The sequence below is a fragment of the Pezoporus wallicus genome, unplaced genomic scaffold, assembly GCF_028554395.1.
Source record: "Pezoporus wallicus isolate ANWC-B61680 ecotype Strahan unplaced genomic scaffold, APGP_CSIRO_Pwel_v1 contig_5690, whole genome shotgun sequence".
NCBI lineage: Eukaryota > Metazoa > Chordata > Aves > Psittaciformes > Psittacidae > Pezoporus > Pezoporus wallicus.
Window position 1 is genome coordinate 156,760 of NW_026642407.1, and position 19,013 is coordinate 175,772.

The 19,013-nt window shown below is 36.7% G+C and overlaps 1 protein-coding gene across 5 annotated transcripts in view; it reads left to right on the top strand.

Moving 5' to 3' along the window:
• Positions 1-19,013, top strand: part of PRDM5 (PR/SET domain 5) — a 93,020-nt gene that overhangs the window by 60,127 nt on the left and 13,880 nt on the right. For 3 of the 5 annotated variants that reach the window (XM_057429905.1, XM_057429907.1, XM_057429906.1), the window contains exons 13-14: positions 2,907-3,000; positions 16,278-16,363. In XM_057429905.1, the coding sequence (XP_057285888.1) occupies positions 2,907-3,000; positions 16,278-16,363 (180 nt within the window). Of the gene's footprint in view, positions 1-2,906; positions 3,001-5,960; positions 6,025-16,277; positions 16,364-19,013 lie in introns of all 5 variants that reach the window. The other 2 variants (XR_008975000.1, XR_008974999.1) reach the window with 2 other exon arrangements.

Below are 19,013 nucleotides of genomic sequence, written 5' to 3' on the forward strand. Positions count from 1 at the left end.
ATGACTTCTTTGCCTCAGTCTTTACTGGCAAAGGCTCTGACCACACCGCCCAAGTCTTGGAAGGCAGACACAGGGACTGTGAGAATGAAGACCTTGTGCCCACTGTAGGAGAGGATCTGGTTCGAGACCATCTTAAAAATCTGAATGTGCACAAGTCCATGGGACTTGATAAAATCCATCTGCAGCTCCTGAAGGAGCTGGCGGATGAAGTTGCGAAGCCACTGTCCATCATACTTGAAAAATCATGGCAGTCAGGTGAAGATCCCCACGACTGGAAAAAAGGAAATATAACCCCCATTTTCAAGAAGGGGAAAATGGATGACCCGGGGGATTACAGACCAGTCAGTCTCACCTCTGTGCCTGGCAAAATCTTGGAGCAGATTCTCCTGAAAGGAATGCTAAGGCACATGAAAATCAACAAGGTGCTTAGTGACAGCCAGCATGGCTTCACTAAGGGGAAATCCTGCCTGACCAATTTGGTGGCCTTCTATGATGGGGCTACAGACCTGACGGACAGGGGTAGAGCAGTTGATGTCATCTACCTGGACTTGTGCAAAGCGTTCAACACTGTCCCACACGACATCCTTCTCTCTAAATTGGAGAGACATCAGTTAGATGGATGGACCACTTGGTGGATAAAGAACTGGCTGGATGGCCGCACACAGAGCTGTGGCCAGTTGCTCAATGTCCAGCTGGAGACCAGTAACGAGTGGCGTCCCTCAGAGATTGGTGTTGGGACTAGTCTTGTTTAACATCTTCGTCGCTGACATGGACAGTGGGATTGAGTGCGCCCTCAACAAGTTTTCCAGTGACAGCAAGCTGTGTGGTTTGGTTGATATGCTGGAGGGAAGGAATGCCATCCAGAGGGACCTCAACATGCTTGTGAGGTGGGCTGATGCCAACCTCATGAAGTTTAACCATGCCAAGTGCAAGGTCCTACACCTGGGTTGGGACAATCCCAGGCACAGCTACAGGTTGGGCAAAGAAGAGATTTAGAGCAGACCTGTGGAGAAGGACTTGGGGGTGTTGGTCGATGAGAAAATGAACATGAGCCAGCAGTGTGCGCTTGCAGCCCAGAAAGTCAACTGTATCCTCGGCTGCATCAAAAGGAGAGTGACCAGGAGGTGGAAGGAGGTGATCCTGCCCCTCTCCTCTGCTCTTGTGAGACCTCACTTGGAGTATTCTGTGCAGTTCCGGTGTCCTCAACATAAAAAGGACATGGAACTGTTGGAAGAAGTCCAGAGAAGGGCCACGAGGATGATCAGGGGACTGGAGCACCTCCTGTATGAAGATAGACTGAGAAAGTTGGGGCTGTTCAGCCTGGGGAAGAGAAAGCTGCGTGGAGACCTCATAGCAGCCTTCCAGTATCTGAAGGGGGCGTATAGGGATGCTGGGGAGGGACTCTTCATTAGGGACTGTAGTGATAGGACAAGGGGAATGGGTTAAAATTTAAACAGGGGAAGTTTAGATTGGATATAAGGAGGAAATTCTTACCTGATAAGGTGGTGAGGCACTGGAATAGGTTGCCCAGGGAGGTTGTGAATGCTCCATCCCTGGCAGTGTTCAAGGCCAGGTTGGACGAGGCCTTGGGTGATATGATTTAGGGTAAGGTTTTCCTGCCCATGGCAGGGGGTTGGAACTAGATGATCTTAAGGTCCTTTCCAACCCTAACTATTCTATGATTCTATGATTCCTTCAGCTGCAGTGTAATAACGTACGATGTGAGGTAATGAAGACTTTTATGTCACTTCAGTGTCGTTAATAATAAGAAGAATTAATTTCCCTATCTGAAGAGAGTTATGTGCAAAGCTTGAAACCCAAATAGTCAGCTGTGCATATGATTTAATGTGTTATCTTTCCTTTCCTATTTGAATGAGCACTTGGAAATGAAGGGATTCAAAATTCTTCACTAAAGGAGCAATCTCATTTATAAGGAAACATTATTTGATAGGCTGGTATATCTTCAGTTCAGAATAGGCCGTAGAAAATGTCAAAACTGATGAGAAGCTGTGTTTGTGACTTAGTTGAAGGTGGTCTTGCTGCCAACCTCCCAGGTTGGATGGGAGATTTTGAGATTTTTGAGATTTTTTTTTTAATTTTTGTTTTTATTTTGTAATAATTCTTCTTAGCAGCAAGGTGCTTTAGCCTGAGGAACTTGATTTCATAAGGCAAGCTCAGTGTATGATTCATTATTAGTGACAATTACAATATTATTTTTGTTATAATTCTCTAAATGCAGTCTGATTCTAGAACTTAAGCTAGTATGTCCAGTATGCAAGTTGTGTTGACTGAATTGTTGAGAACTTACACTTTGAAGGATTGCTATCTGTCATACTTCAGATGAACTGTTGGCTGTGTTTCATTTGTATGAGACAGAAACCATATGCGCAAATCTCCATAAAGACATTTTAAAGTTCTGGTTCAAGTCTGCAACAGGAAGAGTAATGATAGGTTAGGTAAACTATTTTCACAACAGTTCATAATGTAATAAAATCCTGTGAAATTATAAGCTGTTAAAAATAGACCCATTTATGAAGATTAGTTGTATTAGATAACCAAATTAACGTTTATTGGAAACCACTATCACAGATACCAAACTGAAAAATAGGTGTCTTATTCTTGCAATCATGAAAACAAATAGAGTTGGATAGGACATTTTTGATAGTAACTACTTTTAGGAAATAGTAAACTTAAGAACTGAAAAGCCAGATTATTTTGCCATTAGTAATGAGAGTTATTTAAAAGTTTTAGAAGAAAAAATGAAAGAATCTCTGCCTTGTATGATGGTATAACATGTATAATGGAGATAATAGTGGTCAACGTCAATACAGTTAAAATATTCTATATTCCACTTCTTTGAAAGCTATGCTGAAGCTTTCATTCTTGTCTTTCTCCACCCCGTGTAGACTCACACAGGAGAAAAAGAGAAGATTTGCCCATATTGCGGACAGAAGTTTGCAAGCAATGGAACACTGAGAGTTCATATTCGAAGCCATACAGGTACAGTGTTGTTTATTATAATCAACAGAGATGACTTTCTCAGTATGTAGCAGGGTGTCTATAAGTATGTCCATGATTTGTCTATCTACAAACAGAAATGCAAATTTACAGGTAGGCCTAACACAGCATCATTTTCAGACATCTTACCTGCTTAATGTGTAAAACCATATTCTGTTCTCAACTACGATTATGTACGAGAGTGTGTATGTAAGTGTATGAATGTTTATATGTATATACAATGTAAGTTCATCTTTCTGGTAGCAAAGGTGTTTTGACACTCTGACTTCATATTAATGTAATTTCTGACCTTATCACAACTTGCACGCTACCCAAATTAGAATGTTCTACCTTGTGTATGCTTTAACTCAAAATTTATTTTCTTTTGCAACATCTTATTCATTCTGCAGGTCTCCTAATGTTCCTGGGTCTGATACATGCAGCTTATTGCCACCCAGATTGCATTACTGTAATGCTGTTGTGTTATACATGTGCATCTATGCACACACTGAAAATAAATTAGTCATGTTGTCAGGTTTCATTTTGTGATCTTATACTTTCATTCAGGTAAGTGGCAGCATCTGAAAGGGGTTTTCATTGTGATAATTTGATTCCCGTATAAAATGGTATAGATTTGCCTTTGGCAGTCAAAGCATCAGTTAGCAAATAGCCTTCCTATGACATTCCATTCACTTGGCATAAGCAAATTTCGTTTCCAGGGAGATGACAAGAATTTGTACTTTTAGTCATTTGGCTTTCTACTGTGTCTGGAAAAGTCTGAGTCACTTCAATCTGTCAAGACCACCTCTTAAGTTTACAGGTTTACTCGTTTTTGATACATTGGGATTTTTGGATTTCGCTGCTATAGACACTAGCAAATTTTTATCCTCTTCCTGCAGGATGAAGGCTAAAATTGACTTCTGTCTTTAGCTGTTATTATTTACTAAATTCCATTTTTGGAACATTTATCCTTCTTGGCAGCAATATAAAATAATATACATAGAAGCCTCTGTATATTCATTCTGCTCATGTTGTTTACATACACTGTATAATCACTGATACAAAAACCAGAAGGTCAAAGCTGGCAAGACCCGAAATCTGTCTGTTGCTCCAGTTTGTTGACATTCTTTCTTCTATGCACCTTATCAACTCCTTTCAAAGCCCTTCCTGCACATATTTTTTTTTTGACTTCCTGAAGATTCATATCAAACAATATTCTAATTCTTCATTAAAATCTCTGGATTCACATTTCAACATTTTTTTGCAGGCAAGTCTGCTTTATGGCCTTCGCTAGTGTGACACTTGTGTTTTCTTATTTCACAGGCCCTTTCCTTAAACTTCAGGTATGTTTTCTGTGTACTATGAATGTTATACATCAGTTTGCACAGAGTACAAAGGTCCTAGATTTTCAAGTTGATAGTGCAGATAGCTCTTGGGGAAAATGCTTTATAGCTGTCTGGGTGAAAATGCTTTTCACACATGTGCTGCTACCAGTTACACTTAATGTTTCAGCTCTCAAGCAGGCTTTCCTGAATTTAGAAGTTAGGCTAAGCTGATGTTCATGAAACCATGCACCAGAGACCTCTAACCTCGACTATAGAGCCTAGCAAAATTTGTAGCCAGTATAACACAAGAAATGGTAACTATGACATTTTGAATTTACTTGAAGTAGAAAGGCACTGAAGATTTTCAACTCATTTGTAAATTAAGTGTGGTGGGACAAACTGTCTTGCCAGCATATGATACAGGTTGGAATTAAGGGGATATGCAGTGTGGAAATGACCCACTGCAGGAGGAGGGAGAGTTCAAGGCCTGTTTCGTTACCTAAAAAGCTAGAAGCACTCATTTTGAAGAGGGTTGCTAATTCAGGAAAATAGTTTAAAAAAATAATCTGTAAGTTACACGGCAAAATGCCTTACGTGAGGTTTAGTGAGAACATGCTGTAGTTAGATGCATGTTAGACTTTTATAGAGGTTGTTTTGACTTGTGCTGTACCTGAAGACTTTAGCCAAGTTGTTCATGATCATAATAGATGCAGACTAATCACAAAAGGAACTTGTTGTCCAATGTTCAGTGGGCCTGAGGACGCATAGCTTTCTGAGGAATAGCTTGCATCATTTCTGAGAAAGCAGGGATAGTTGATGAAGGGAATCTGTGTCATTTGCAAACAGTACAAAAATACTTGAAGTACTTATTTGATGGCTTTTAGCAATAAAGTTCACTGCATTGTGAAAATCCTTGACAACTTTTTGGGTATTTTTCTGAGTGCCAAGAAATTTGCAGCTCATCAAACAGTGGAGCCGCAAACTTACTTTATTCAGTGATGGATGTTTGGTTTCAAAACATTGCCGTATTGAATACTTCATGCTCTTGATATCTATTAAATTCTGTGGTTTTGAATTGATCAGTTAAAAACTGTGCTCTCTTTTCATTTCTTGTGACTTTTCATTCTGACCTAGAAGTGAAACAACCAGCAGCCATGGTCTGCTTTCAAGAGATGGATCATCTTTGTGAATAAGCCTTCAGCTGGGGATGAACTTTGTTGCAGCTAAGCAGTACACTATAAGTGTAAATATTACAAAGACCTTCATGTCTTAGTGATTAGTTTGAGGTCTTGGTGCAGAGATATGTATTACACCGCTGTGCATATGGTCAGCTAGACTTTGTTTTATTAGCTACTTGGTTCTGTATTTAAAAAATAAAGCCGGCAGTTCTTTTTAAAGAGAGTTGTGTATCAGTTTTTATCCTTTTTTTTTTTATAAAGCTGTTTTTGATAAAAAGTCAAGGTTGTCGGGTCTGCTTTGGAATTGTATTGTCATATGCTTAATAATCCATATACAAAAAGAGAAGCTCAATGGAATTTTGGCTTATATTTAATACACAGCAGATGTTCTTCAATATTGTTACTCAGAGATGTATGCATGTTTCCTTGATAAGCAGTTTTCTTCCCTCTTTTATCTTAGAGTAAGACTCTGTAAATGAGCCCTAACAGTACTTGGCCTGTTGCAGAAACTGAGCTTGTTTGGGGTGAGTGAACATGTCTGCATGTGCATGTACAGAGGGAAGGGGTTGATGTTTGCATCTGAACCTAGCATATTGCTCTGTAATTCATCATTTCAGCCTTGGCATGACAGAGACAGTGCTCTGTAGGTCAGCTGAAACACTATAGCACATTCTCCCTCTGCTGTATCTTGTTGGTTTATGACTTCTTAGGATCAGAGGGAGCTGGGGTTAATTTGGCAAAAGAATCCTCTGACTGTGATATAAATTCCTTGGCTTGTTCATAAATTGTAAAAGAAATTCTATGGTCTGCTCCTTGGGCTTGAAAACTAGGGGCCAGGAGGTTAATTACTTCCCTAAAGTTTCCTTAAAGTTTTCCGTAAAGCAGCTTCAGTGTTAACGGTTACTGGCTGTGGCTTATGCAACTTCTCAGTTTCTTTATGCATAGCTATTTAGATCTAGTAATTGCTGTATTGTGTGTTTGTGTGTACATCTATTTGTGTGTGCCTATGTAATGTATTTGTGCACATGCGTTTTATCTGTCTGATACTTACACTGTTGCTTTCCTAATTAGTTGTGTCCTAATCCCGTTCATCATTGTGATGTAGCACATCAAGTTGTTACAATAGAAGTTGTTCTATTAGTAGAACAACTACTAGTAGTAGTTGAGGTAGTTTATATTTGCAGGTAAATTTTTTTCTGTGTTAAGAAAATGAAGTGTTTGAACTGTAATTCCATCCTTTGCATGCTATCTTTTTCTACTACATTACATAGGGACTGAGGAGGGACAGCTAATGACCATACACGTCTTCCAGAAAATGCTTATATATGCAAATATAGGTTAAGACATAAACTTTGTTTTTGCTTTTTTCACCACAGTTAGTCAAAGTATTGCTAAAAAGTCACTAAGATTACGATTACTTTATTTTGTCCTAAATGTTTTTTGAAAAGGTGAATGTTTATATTCTGTGTCATTTAAAAGGCATGACTTAATGTGGCATTCTTACATGTTACAGTCTCTGGTATGTGGAAAAGCTGCTTTATTTTGTAAGTGTGAGTTAAGAAGGTTCTTTGTTAATTTGTTTCCATATATACATGAGTAAGAGATAATGCCAAGATACTGCATTAGAACAGTGAAAAGCATTGGGACCATAGACTTCCATAGCCTTTGTGTCAACACAGTTAAGCTTGCCTTTTCCATTTCCGTTTTCATAACTAAAGACTCCTTTATAAGCTCATGAAAACATTTCATCTTACTTGCTCACTGTAACTTTAGGTGCTGGTTGCCTTTTTGAGATGTTTGTCATCCTCTGCATTGAGGATGTGATGTTGTGATCCTCACTTTGCCATTGTAGTCACATTTTTACAGTTTAACTAGTCATTTGAGCATGTTTAAGATCATATTTATGGTCCAACTGTTTAAAAATCTAGGCCTAAATTTTGCACTTTTATGTAAAAATTCCTGAGTAAACAATAAAATATTAGTTATGTAGTTATAATAATGATCTTTGCTTATTAACAGTAGTTGAATTATCTGCGAGCAAAAGACTTCAAAGTAATTGAAGGAAGAAGTTGAAGAACAATTTAACTTTAGTTTAGTACTGTGTAAAATATGCCCCCAAAGTTGTAATAGCTAAAGAAGCAACTGTTTATTCATGTACATAAGAAATAATGTACAACCAGGATCCTTATTCTAGAAAATCTACTGGCAAATTACCTTACAAGTAATAAATGTTTTGTTACATTAAAAACAAAAAAAAAAGAAAAAGAGAAAAGAGAAGCTTAAAGGACTTTCCTCTCATAACACATTGAAGTATGTGGAAAAACGTATCTGTGTCTAGTCAGTGAACAGCTAGCAGGTGCTTACAGATAAACAGATTGTTTCTATTCAGTAACTTATAAATGATCTCTCTTTTGTCTACTGAATTTAAAAAGGAGCTTACAGAAGACCTCAAAGGTAAGGATTCTGCATTTCTAAACTTTTCAGTTTATGCATCATTGTTCTATTTATCTCCAGATAACAGTTAAATCTTTAAAAATACCTGTAAAGTTTCATATAATTGTCAGCCTCTTGTTTTCTGCTTCCATGAATGAAGAAATGTTCTTATAAGGGATGGATCATTTGAATGCTAGTGACTTCTTTAGGTCACATGAATTAGTGATTGATTAAGGCATCTACTTTAAAAGATTTGGTTGACCATTGAGTTCACTGAAGTCATAGATACTAACGCGCCATTCATAGGGAAAACAAATTGTTTATTTCCACTGATAGATGCAGAGAATGAAACTGCTGTATTCTTTAAAGTAAGCCTGTTGGGTTTTTACTTGCGACTCAAATCTCAGCATCACTGTAGAACTGATGAAAGGCTAAATAATAGTGGTAGTTGATGTTTTATTGTACAGATTCAGACAGCCAAATTATTTCATAGGGTCCTTTACTAGTCTTTATGGTTTGTTTAGTTACAGATAGCTAAAACTTCAATTATATCATGATAATTTTTCTGGACCAGATAGAACAAACACTTCGAGTATTGGTCTTGACTAGGTAATATGAATTCTCTGAATAAACCCCAAAATTAGCAGAAAACAAACCTTCTCAGCTCTCAAAATACTACTTCTGCTCCTCAAAGAGTAAGGCATGGATAAGAACTGATAAGGACATATTAATAGAAAAAAAATAAATGGTTAAAACAGTTTGGTTTTCTCTTTGAAAAAAAATAGCACTTGAGGTTTTTGTTATTAAATATATGACTGTTTTTAGTGAATGGCAGATGCATTTGGTTTACTCACATAAAAGCAATTCTGGTTCTCCCTGTGCCTGGAAAATACACAAGTATTGGAGCTCTGTTAGAATACATTCAGGAATCTATACGCTTACTGACACTGTAATCATTGGTGAAGGGAAAAAAAAAAAAGCAGAAATATTTCACTTCTTGTCTTCAGAGCCTGCCAAGTTTGAATGGTTGTTAAAGTGAAGAAAGAAATTTCTAATTGACCCATACATGTGTACTGTATTTCCATTTTTCTCAGGCAGCAAGCCTATTCTAAGATCAGTCAAAAAAACATCCCTTTCTACAATGTAGAAACATGTATGTATGGTGTTTCTGGGTTTTGCCTCAGCTGGCATTCACAAGTATTTTACCTTTCAAATTACCAAGTTGTTTGGTTCTTGGCATGAGAAAGCTACTCCTGTGTGGGTACTTCTGTACCTTCTGCAGTGCTAAATTTTGAGTGTTTAATTGTTGAAAATCTGGCAAGCGGAATTTTGTATAGGCCAGATTACTATTTTTATTGTCTAGTCCAGGTGTTGTAAAGCGAGCAGCTAGCTGCTGGAATTAGCCAAGTTTCTTGGTTGCTTTTCCATTATTTTCACTTGCTAGAATCCCTGGTCAGCATTATAAAAATGCTTAAGGGCCCAGTGGTATTAAATGCTTTTGAAAATGCTAGTTGGTAACTAGAAAACTGCCAGGTCTACACAAGAGGAAATGTAATATTTTGAAGAAGTGTTTGTCTCTTCAAGGGTCATTTGACATGCTGTGTACCACCAAGGTGGTGAAATATACTGAATATTTTCTTAAAGTGTGAATATTTAATTTTCATTCAGTAATTGGTTTTCTGGCATTTTCTAATTTAAGTTGTTTTGAATCACTTGGTTGCTAGAGTTCCTATTTAACTTAATTTTAATTCCTAATGAAGTTCTTCTCACATAGGAGGAATTCTGTGCTGTGCATCTTAGGATCTTTGTGCGTGGACATGCGTGTATAGTGCCTTAACTGAATTCTGTAAAGTTAAGGACACAAACTTCTCTTTAATTTGATGGAAACACCATATACAGAGCAACAGCAGCTGAGGATAAATGTGTAAAGCTGTCAAGTGCTCTATATGAACAGATAGTGTTCTAAAGCATATGTCACAGATTATAATTTTGTTATATCTGTTAACCTTTTGCCCATCCTTACTTGCTGTTGAATACTGTCATCACTCCAGATTATCTCTGACTAAAAAAAACTTCTTGCAATTCACATTCTGGGCTGCCGTGTTGATCATCTGGTATGGAGTGTTGCATGTGTGATCCAGATGGCCCCCTTGCCTCTGAATTCCTTCCCTGGTGAACTGTTGTCTTTCTTCCACAGTTGGTCGATGCTGGAGTCTCTTTTTCCCCTCTACCCTACCCCAGTCTGAAGTTATGTCTTTAAAAAGGATATTTTTTTTTCCTGAAAATTGACATTTTTAAATAATGCTCTCATATATGTGTTTATTCTTTTAAAATATAATCTTCGAATTTTTGTACTACGTAATTCAACACGTGAAAAGGGGCTAATTCTAGAAGGTGGTAAATGGTCTGTGAAAGATTCTGAGGGATCGCATTGCATCAGTTTTTTTTGAAAACCGTTCCTTTTAAGCTGCATACACTGCACATGATCTGATGTTCAGTGCAGTCTCTCATAAGTCTTTTTCTGATATTCGTGAGTGTTGACCTAGACCAGTAGTGCTAAATACCCCAATGCACCAAGCATAGACATATTAAAAATATAACACCTCCACCTTGATAATTTCACAGCATAATTCAAACTCTTCATTCCTTAATACAGCAGTTTAGTTCCAATGAAGACAGAAAGCCAGGATATTTGTACATGATGGCTGACATACATATAACATTGTACACAAGTGAACAAGCAAGCCCCATGGGAATGGCAAAAGTAAATATGACCCCAGATTTAACAGAATGAAATAGAAATAATGTCTGTATATGGTTTGAAAGAGTTCTTGTGAGGCTGATGCCAAAACCAAATACGGTTGTTCATCAAATGTGTACTTTAGCTTGCTGTTGATATCTCTGTGCTTTTTTCAGTTTGCTGATCTCTTCCAACAGTTATATTGCAGTCTCTTCAGATTAGGACTGTTTCTCTTGTTGCATGTTTCGTTCATCTCATTTGATGGGATTACATTTGCCACCTCTAACTTACTTATTTGGTAGATCTAACTTGAAGTCACTGTTTCAAAGTAATTGCTAACACTGGGGTTTATATCATGTTTTCACCTGATTTTGTAATTAGCTTTTTTTGTGGCTAAACTGCCTCCAGGGAATGCAAAATACAGTGTGAAAACAGCAACACATATGGCTGATTTGAATTACTGTGTCTCAGTCTTTATTATGTGTCTGGCTATAGCCACTGAAATTTTGATGAAGAAATGTGTATTTCGTTTTGTTTCTTCATTGTTTTGCTCACAGGTGTATCTGAGTTTGGAAATCTGGGTGGTGAACTCACTGTAAATGCTACCTTACAGCACCTTTGATTGCGAATGTCTTATGGGAAGTGTCCATTCTAAGTTGAACAGGGATGGAAGAATCTGGTGTTTAACTTGTTATGGTAAATTAAGGTCCAGTAGGTGTTGTGATCTCAAGCTAGAGATTTACACACTTGAGGAAAAAAAAGAGACCAGTTCTGTCATGACATATTTTCAGACCAAAATCCCATATGGTTTTCAATCATGGAATTGTTTTTCGTAATCCTTGTATTAGGGTTAAAATTTATTTTTATTATGTTAAAAGCTGGGTTTTTTTGTTCATAGGAAAATCTGGAAGTAGAATGTCTAGACTTTGAATTATATTAAATCCACTGCACTTTATCCAAGGATTATTTATTTAGGGTTATTTATACGTAAGTACCATTAATATGTTGAGTAGTTCATTGTTGATCATCAGGGACATGACAGTCAGCTGTAACTTGAGGGTGAACATAGCATTTATTATGTCTGTCTTGCTTGAATGTACTGGTATTTTAATTATAGCAGTTGTTCTTAGTTATCGTTGCATTCACAACATTACTTCTGGACATGTTGACTGGACAAGGTGTCAAATTAAGATGTATTTAATATGCCTACTGGATTTTGATACTGTACTAAAGTAGAAAGCCTGATGCAATGTTTTAGTGAAAAGTGCAGATCATAGTCTCTGTTGCGGTTTAATGGCAGAGTTGCAAACAGTAACATAGAAGGCCAGGGCTTTTTCCAGATATTTTCCTAATGTGGAATGTTAGGATTAAGGCTTGGTAGCGTATTTAGAAGTTAAAAGATTTTTCCCCCACATTCTCCATATTTTTGTATATAAATCAAATCTAGGAAAAAACAACCAATGACCCTCACTTTGTGAAATATAATACCTTCAAAAACTTACTCTACTATTGACTGAAATGAAAAGGCATAGTAAAAAAAATGGTGCACTGATTTACTTCAGTTATTATCCCCTGATAAGGATTCATCGTCTTCAAATGTAAAGATCTTTATGTTATATAGATATATATATTTAAAATATATCTGTTTATATAAAAAGCAGAGTGCAAATGGCATAAATGTTAATCGACATTAACAACTTCATCTCTGACGTACCCCCTCTTACTATGATGATATTCCATATTGAGACTGTATCTCCTAAGCGTGCTTCTGGCAGTAAATTCAAGAAAAGATTGTTTGTCATAGGGAAAATAGCTTTCTTTCATTGTGATGCTTAATAACTCCTTTTTGTAAGGGCAAGAGAAATAGAGATACATGACCTGCAACACCATGTTGTTTGCTTCTCTTTGCCATTTCTTTCTTCTCCTAGTAACAGATCCATTCCTTTTCTGATCAGAGAAGTTTTACGTCTGGAAATCTCCAAGTATTTACTGTTTGTGAGTTGATCTGAAGTTTAATATTCCAGTGCTTATAATTGAGTTTTGGTGGCCTTTGCTTGATTGCAGATGAACATGAAAACACTGATATATAATGTCACTTTCCCGGGAACTTTTATCTCATCACACTCACTTTCCAAGTTTTCTTAGTGACAATTCTAAACTTTGTTGAATTACAAAACCTTCTCATTTGTGGACACTTGCAATAGTTCTATATGAAACAGGGCACTTAAGCAAATCTTGCTCTGTGGGAAGAATATATTTAGCATTTGTTATTTCAAATCTGTTTTTTCTCTGTTGTCGTCTTATGCCATTTGCATTTTGCAGTATTAGAGACAGGATCCACTGCTCCTGTTCGTCTCACATGACTTAAAGTGGGATAGTGTCTAAGACTTCTCTTGCGGAACACCTGCTTCCCAGTTGTCTCAGTGGCAAATCTGTTCCTGGGAACATTATTACAAGCAACTGACCGGTAGCATGAATAATGTTTGCCTAGTCTAGTTCTGAAGCAAGAAGTTAATTTTTCCCAGAGATAAAGTAGTTGATAAGTAGGATTGTGATAATCTTGCCAAAATCTGCTGTCCATAAATTCAGACATCTGAATTAATTGCCTAGGTTCCTGATACAGTAAATAGTGAAAAAGATGCATTGATTGAGGATAGATCTTTCAGTTCTCAGGCAACAGAGGCCACTTTTGGAGAGTAATTACTGCTAGCTTTCATTTATCCTTAATTTCACTGGGATTCAGAACAACTAGTTAAAATTACATGTTATACTTTTACATGGGTGATGTAAAATGAAGAGGAATCTTGACTCTTGTTCATAATTTTTAAATAAAACTTATTTTTTATTGAAAACCATTATAAATATCCATATATTTCTTACACACTGGCACAAACTCATCTTTGGACTGCTTACAGAGAGACTGAGATTTTTTTTTTCTAGAAAGTCAGCTATTGCAAGCACAGATTTTTTTGTAATAGCCCACAGTTAATTTTGTATAATCTTTAGAGGTAGAAGGTAAGTTACACAGTTAAAAGATGTGCACAGGAGAAACAGTTGCTTATGCAAGCGCAAGGGCACTTACATGTATTTTGGGCATACAGGCTACAAAGATTAGGTGAAACAAAATAACATAAAAAAGAGCAACAGTAAAATCACTGGAAATGATATCTTAAGTTGTTTTATTGGCAATTATTAATGTAATAGTGCATAAGAAATTGTTTCTATAAGTTAGAAAAACAGGATGTCACCAGCCATCAATGTCAAGTGGGAGTCTCAGTCTGTGTTACATAGTAAACTTGTTATTTTGGAACAGTGAAGACTTGAAAATTTACAGTACATAACAGCTGCTTGAAGCCAGACTTTTTAAGGTGTGGCATTTTGATATACAGTCGTACTGTTGCCCTCTACTGGCATCTGCTAAAAGCTTTTAAGACCATACTCATCAATACCATGGTCTCCATGGCTAAGTTCCGAAGGATGCAGTTAATCCATTTCAGGCAAACTCAAAATACACCATCATTTGAAAGCAAAAGTTTTTCTCTTTAAGGAAACTCGGGGACTGGGGGGAGATGGAGGAGGGGCACAACTCCTACCTGTCAACACTCATCTGCTTACAAACTGCTGAAAGCTTTAGCTTCTGCATTCAAAAGCCCTAAAACATAAAGATGTCAGCTGAATTAGTTAAATATTTGAGTACTGACAACTGTTGGAGTGTTTGAATTTTGAAAGCATGGATTAAAGACATCAAGGGTCATGAGAGAGTGTCGTATTTCAAACTGCTTAGTGAAAACACAGCTATAACACAGTGATTGTTGCTGGTGTTCCAAAAAAAAAAAAAAAGCCAAATTCATACAACTGTGCTTTCTGAGAGATGGCAGAATACAAGAGAGAAAAATATTTGTATTTTGCAAGTACTTTTCTACACAGTGTCTTGCTACTGTCATTAACTGAGCTGTCTAAACAGGAGTAAAAGACACAAAAGAGAAAGATAGTTTATCTACTAAATAGGGTGAGTTTTTTTTCTTTAGATGATTATTTAACTAAAACGCTTAATCTCAGCTGCCCTCAAATCTCTACACAACGTGGGACTATTTGGAGATTTTATGTGCAACAGTGACTATCAGTACTGTACTGTATTTGGAGTCAGTCCCTCTGAAGAGCTCTTTCTGTAAGCTGTCTTCCATTAAATACTTTTTGTGATCCTTTGACTTCTTGTTCTGAAAAAATAAGACATCCAGTATCTTCCCTCTGGGCAGTAATAGAGGAATACCTCATGTGGAGAAAAGATGAGTTGGGATGGGGCTTCCTTCTGGACAGTCATAGAGGAATACCTCATGTGGAGAAAAGATGAGTTGGGATGAGGCTTCCTTCCCTCAAGTCAAGATGTCATTAGGCACTGTGGAGCTTTAAATGCTTTTTTTCTGTTACTGCCACTGTCTTGCACTCTGGTCTTTGATATGTCAGTGAAATATGCGGGGGAGGGGGCGGGAATTAATTATAAAATGTTATTTATTCTTACTTACCTATTATCCAGGATTGAGTATGAGTGTTTTTAATTGTATGCCATTTGTACTATGTTTAATCTCTCTATACATACAAAGCTTGTTTTGTGAGTGCAAAGCAGTGCGTTAACTTAGTGGAATAGGCTTTGTTTAACTCATATTTTAAAATAAAGGTTTGTTACACCTTCAACATTATGATTGTGTATAACAAATTCCATTTTATTAATAGAAAAATAGTTATTTTGTCCTTAGTTTGTTGAACTGTGGTTTTGTTCTAGAAACAGCCTAATTATTTGCTTTTAAAGTGTTGTGTACAGGTAGAGGAGGCAATAGACTCAGATTCCACTATGTTGCCTAGAGAGTTGAAAATTAAAATGCCCTTAGGGAATGATAAAGCCTTATTACTTCTTCCAAATTATGGAGTTGGTTTAGAAACTTTTCACTTTCTGATTCTGAACAGCTCAGTATGCAGATATCATTAATGTGAGTTTGGGAAAATTGACGCTAAATGACACCAGTTTAAGGAAGCATTAAACAAAATACCTTTAAGATACAGGGTGCTGCAAGGAAGATGCTAAGAACGTTATGTTTCCATTTCAGTCATAAATTGTGATACAAAAATTGCAGAGACTTTTGATTAACTAGGTTCTAACACAGTTCAGATACAGCATTAAAAAATAGTAGATTTTTTATTTCATTGGGATCCTGACACCCAGAGGACTCTAATAATGACCATATGTGAAACGGAAGAAATATTTGGGAGCAGTTAATGTCTGAACATAAAAGTGACCACGTGTAAATCACTGTAGAATGTCATTTGAGCAAGGGCAGTAGGTGTTGGTTTTGTTGGTTTTTGCTTTTTTTCTTTTTACCCAAGGCTCTCTGTGTGTATCCATATATTCTAGAAAAAAATTAAGCAGCAAATAGGAATATTTTGACCCAGCCCTGTATCCTGCTCAGGTGGACCTTTATTGTAATTTTCATTACACTTAGATCTTTTCTTGTTTGAACTGAGTGTGAACACAAGGCCAGAAAAAAGTACCTCAGTTTGACAAATAACCGAGGCCATATTTATGGACTCTGATGTGTTTCTTGTTTTCAGGTGAGCGTCCTTACCAGTGTCCTTACTGTGACAAGGCTTTCAGCAAGAATGATGGATTGAAGATGCATATTCGCACCCACACAAGGGTAAGTGTAGCTTAGTTTTTATGGTTACTTGAGGATTGTCTGTGAATCATGTAGCTAAAAGTAAATAATTTCTGTTTTTTGTAGAGATAGGGCTGTACCAACCAAGATGTTTTATACTTACAAGTGTATCATAAGAGGCAAAGATTTAAGTAATTAACTGTTTAATTATAATTACAACTCCCTTACTGACCTTCTGTTTTTTCTGTCTTTGATTTCTTGCATGTTGAATAATATCAGTACAAACTTCTTCCTTCAACCTGTGTTTTTTATAGATCTAATATAATGTTTGTGATTGTTTACTGAGTAAACAATTCTGTAAAGTTCTTGAAACTTCAGTATCCAGTGTTTTGATTCTTGCCATATCTTTAAAATCCAGTCACTGTGAGCTTTTTAGAGCTTGTACTTTTCTAATGGATGGCAAATACTAAGCTACATATTTACTGTATTTAAATTTTATTTAACTGAAGGCAAAATAAAAGGCAAATCGCAGATGTCTCCAGGATTATTTTTGAACCTTTAGTCTCAGCACAGAGGTTCCCTGTTTTAAGGAAAAGCATTGTAATGTATATATATTCCTAGAGGATAAAAGTGAGATCTTGGCCCCACTCAGCCAGCATAGAGATGGATAGCTGTCTTCAATCAGCCAGATGTGAATTCCCTTAGTAAAGGGAGATGTCCAGGTGAAGTTAAGCTGGTCTAGCATTCCATATGCTACGTGCCTCTGGTCTCCTCATCCACCATAAGAAAACAAACAAAAAGTTGAAAGAAACCTGTAGCTTTTACTAGTAATCCCTTGGGAGCTGTTACTGCTTAAAGGAGTCAAGGCAGTCTTGAGGCCAAACAGTGAAAGTTTATCTGTTAGGGAACAGGAAGGATGATAGTTAATTTACTGGTCTCCATATTCAAATCTGTGCACAGAATAGTTTTCTAAATAAGTGAAGATACGCTCAAAACTGTTTGCTTAATTTTCTACCATTCTGCATAGGACTTGAGGGTATTAACTGGAGGTGTTAGATAAAGTTTTAGCCCAAACTTTAGCTTAGAAGTAGTTTGTGCATTGCTTCCTGGTGGTTCATTGTGAGCAGACTAGTCCTATATTATATGTTGTTTCTTCTTCTTTGCAGCTATTTAAATAACTTTAAAAAGTGCTATAAAGTACTTTTCTGTTGTTACTGTCCTGTATTACTGGTTTTGCACCAGAAGAAATTTCATTACTGTGTGTGTTCTACAAGGCTCTGAGTGGGAGGAGTAGTAAACAAGACCTGCTCTGAAATGGTGCGAGTTTATTTTTTCTCTGATTTGTCATAGTGTTGGAATAAAATCAACAAATCCTATTATTTACCAGAGCAGTTGTGTGCTTGGCAGGAATATGAAGATTTATTTAATGTTTGTAGTAGGTTGATGCTTGTCAGGAATGTAGTGGTTGACATGCAGGATTTCATTACGAGACATTAAAAATTCAGAATTCATTCTTGCGAGTTTGGTGTTGCTTATGCATAATTTTTAACTTAGTAAGAATGTTGAGAAAAAAAGAAAAATCTACAAAGCTATCATACAGGATCAGGAAACAAAACCAGCCCTTTCAGTAGAGAAACAGCTACTGAGTGGGTAGGTTCTGTAATACTTTTGTAAGGTTGCCTGCCTTGAAGTTTCTTTGAACACAAAAGTGCTAGCTAAAGGTGAAATCTCCGCACTGTGAGGATGTTGGCTATGCCTTTTCCTACCTTTTCCTACGTAGAAATTTTATTTTTAAATTTATTCTTGCATGCAAAATAATTATTCAAAGAAAATTAACAAGATACGTAAACCAAGTATGCACTTTTGTGTCAGCTGAGCCTAGCAATGTGGAAATAACATCATCACAGCACTCTTCCTCAAGGGCTATTCTCATGTAAATATTTTGGAAAAAGAGTTTGGTCTTTTAGTCAGACAAATTGTGAAGTAGCGTAAAAGTAATAATATGACATTCAACAAGGGAAATGTCATTGTAGTGATTAAATCTAGATGTATTTTACCAGTGGGATTAAATGCCAAACCTGACCCTGTGGATCACGGAGGGCTGCTGGAAAAATCGTTTTAGAAAGTTGATTAAGGTCTGGCAGCTGCTAAACTGAGTACAGCCTGGTGGCCACAGGTGTCAGCTCACTCTGGAGTAAACAGAGAAGGTAAGCCAAAACCCATAGTGACAATGTAAGGAGTAAAAAATACCAACCACCTAATATTAAAATGTCACCTGAGCACTGATTTGTTTCTATGAAAGTAAATGTGTTTGGTGTTTATTTTTTTTTTTCCTTAAGAAGAAATACAACGGCATAACAAAACTGTGCATAAATGAGAAACTCATTGAAGTTCTTGATGAATCAATTTACAAGCCATATCAGCTTTGAGGAAGTACATGCATACTTCTGACCTTCACAGAGCAGTAAACTTCAGCTCTTTCCTAAGGCTTTATTCAGTGCCTGACATAATAACATACAATTTGAGCTTAAATATGTAGATAAATTATTGTATGTTACTGCAATATAACTGTTAATATTTGGAAATATGATCATTGATAGGTGCCCAGAGTTGTTGTCACACAAATTGATGTTTTCATTACTTCCGATAATGGTACTTTAGTTACAGTTTATTTCAGTTAAATACATGGCAG